This window comes from Dendroctonus ponderosae, unplaced genomic scaffold (genome assembly GCF_020466585.1).
Source record: "Dendroctonus ponderosae isolate FM_Combo_2020 unplaced genomic scaffold, Dpon_F_20191213v2 Dpon_F_20191213_1407, whole genome shotgun sequence".
NCBI lineage: Eukaryota > Metazoa > Arthropoda > Insecta > Coleoptera > Curculionidae > Dendroctonus > Dendroctonus ponderosae.
In genome coordinates, this window is record NW_026017538.1 from 1 (window position 1) to 1,912 (window position 1,912).

A 1,912-nucleotide genomic window follows, 5' to 3' on the forward strand; every position below is an offset into this window, starting at 1 on the left:
GCACCCGGTCGTTGCTGTCACTTCACTCTCTCTGTCTGGTTCCCCTCGTCGCTTATATAGTTTCCTCCAGCTAACCCAGATAGTTCTCGAAATCTCCAGAAGAGGTGCAAAACTTCTAGCTAGCAACCGCTATTATGATTATTATTGTATATGTAACTGGTGGGCTTCCAGGATTGACACTTGCATAGTGGGCGATGACTCAACCTGCGACGTGTCCCAGCACGAGATCTGCCGCACCGAGTCCGGAGTGAGCGCCTGCCATTGTCGGCCAGGGACGGCGCGCAGGAAGCATCGCGACCCCTGCAGGAAAATCGTGTCGGTCCTGCTGTCGCTGCGGGTGGACCGGATCTACGAGCGCCGCATCGTCTGGGCCAACGAGCTGCTGGAGAAGAGCAGCGAGAGCTACGAGCAGCTCGCCTACGAAGCGGAGCGGGCGGTGCGCCGTTGATTAAACTCCCCCAACTCGCCTGCTCATCAATCAATTTCCAGCTGGAGTCCGCCATGTCCATGACGCCCTTCAGTGACGAGTATCTGGGCGCCTCGGTGAACAACATCTACCAAGGAGACCGCGCCCAGGGCCAGGCGGGGGTGTTTGTCAACGTCACGCTGCAGCTGGAGGAGAACGCCGACACCGCCCGCCCCTCCGTTAGGGGCGACATCCAGAAGCACCTGCTGGGCGTGATCCAGAGGCGCAGCAACAACGTGGGCAACAGCGCGCTCTGGGTGGACAGTCCGCCTGGATCCGTTTCCAGTCTCCAAGGTGGGACCCTCTGAAGCCCCGAAGGGCTTCAGTGAGTATAATGGGGGTTTCAGATCTGGACGAGTGCTCTTCGCCAGAGCTGCACGACTGCCACCTGCAGGCCGACTGCATCAACACCTTCGGCAGCTTCAAGTGCCAGTGTCGCGCGGGCTTCAGAGACCCTTGGCCGGACAACAAGCACAGAGCCGGGCGCCACTGCGAGCAGTGCTCCCCTGCCCACTGCAACAACAGGGGCGAGTGCCGGTATCAGAACGGACTGGAAGTTTGCACGTGAGTAGCCAGCTGGGGAGAAAACTGATTATCGAAGCTCGGATGTCCGCAGTTGTACTGGAAACTACTACGGCAGCCAATGCGAGCTCGATGGCGAAGTTCTAGGAGTGGCCATCGGGGCCAGTGTTGCCGCCATCATCATCATAGGGCTTACGCTGGTGTGCTTGGTCATGTGGAGGTAAGTGCGCATTGGATCATCGGCATCGGGGACAGCCATTTGACCAATGGGGTTTCAGCCGGAAGTGGAGCCGCGAGCAAAAGGCGGCCGTGGGCAGTCCGGTGTTCGGCTACATGGCCACAGCCGGCAACACTGTCAAGACGCCCGTGGTGGGCGCGCCTCCCTACCAGCTCACTCTAGAAGATCGGCTGCGCTGGGCGCAGATCGCCGACGTCATGGCCCAAGCCAACCATTATGCCGTAAGCTTTCGAGGTTGCCTAGCAAACTTTGACATCATATGCAAAAATATGCCAAATAAAGCTTAACAGACTACGAAGGCTTTCACGGCCGGTTAAATTACATTTAGGAATGTTTTTCGGTTCCGCTATGTTGATGACACTTTTGTTGTTTGGGGCCATGGTCTGACTGAACTGGAAGACTTCCTGAGGCACCTCAACTCAATAAACCCTAAAATTCAATTCACTATGGAAGTGGAGAAGGATGGGCGACTGCCTTTTTTGGATCTCTTGGTGACCAGAAAAGCCAACGGAAAGCTGGCCCACACGGTATACAGAAAACCGACACATACCACCGGTACCTGCACAGTGGTTCAAACCATCATCCCAGTCAGAAAAGAGGAGCCATCAAAACTCTCACCAAAAGAGCCAGAAGAATCTGCGAACCAGCCGAGTTAGAGAGAGAACTAAAACACCTGGAAAGGGTCT

General features: G+C 56.2%; 1 protein-coding gene across 1 annotated transcript; it reads left to right on the top strand.

The window, feature by feature from the left end:
- Window positions 1-79: 79 nt before the first annotated feature.
- On the top strand, window positions 80-1,447 carry LOC125503227 (transmembrane matrix receptor MUP-4-like; the record flags this gene model as incomplete). The annotated part of the gene is given in 5 exon segments (XM_048663264.1): window positions 80-436; window positions 490-760; window positions 814-1,030; window positions 1,083-1,208; window positions 1,267-1,447. Coding segments are annotated over 5 exon segments (1,152 nt in total), but the record flags the coding sequence as incomplete, so codon positions are not given.
- Window positions 1,448-1,912: the final 465 nt, after the last annotated feature.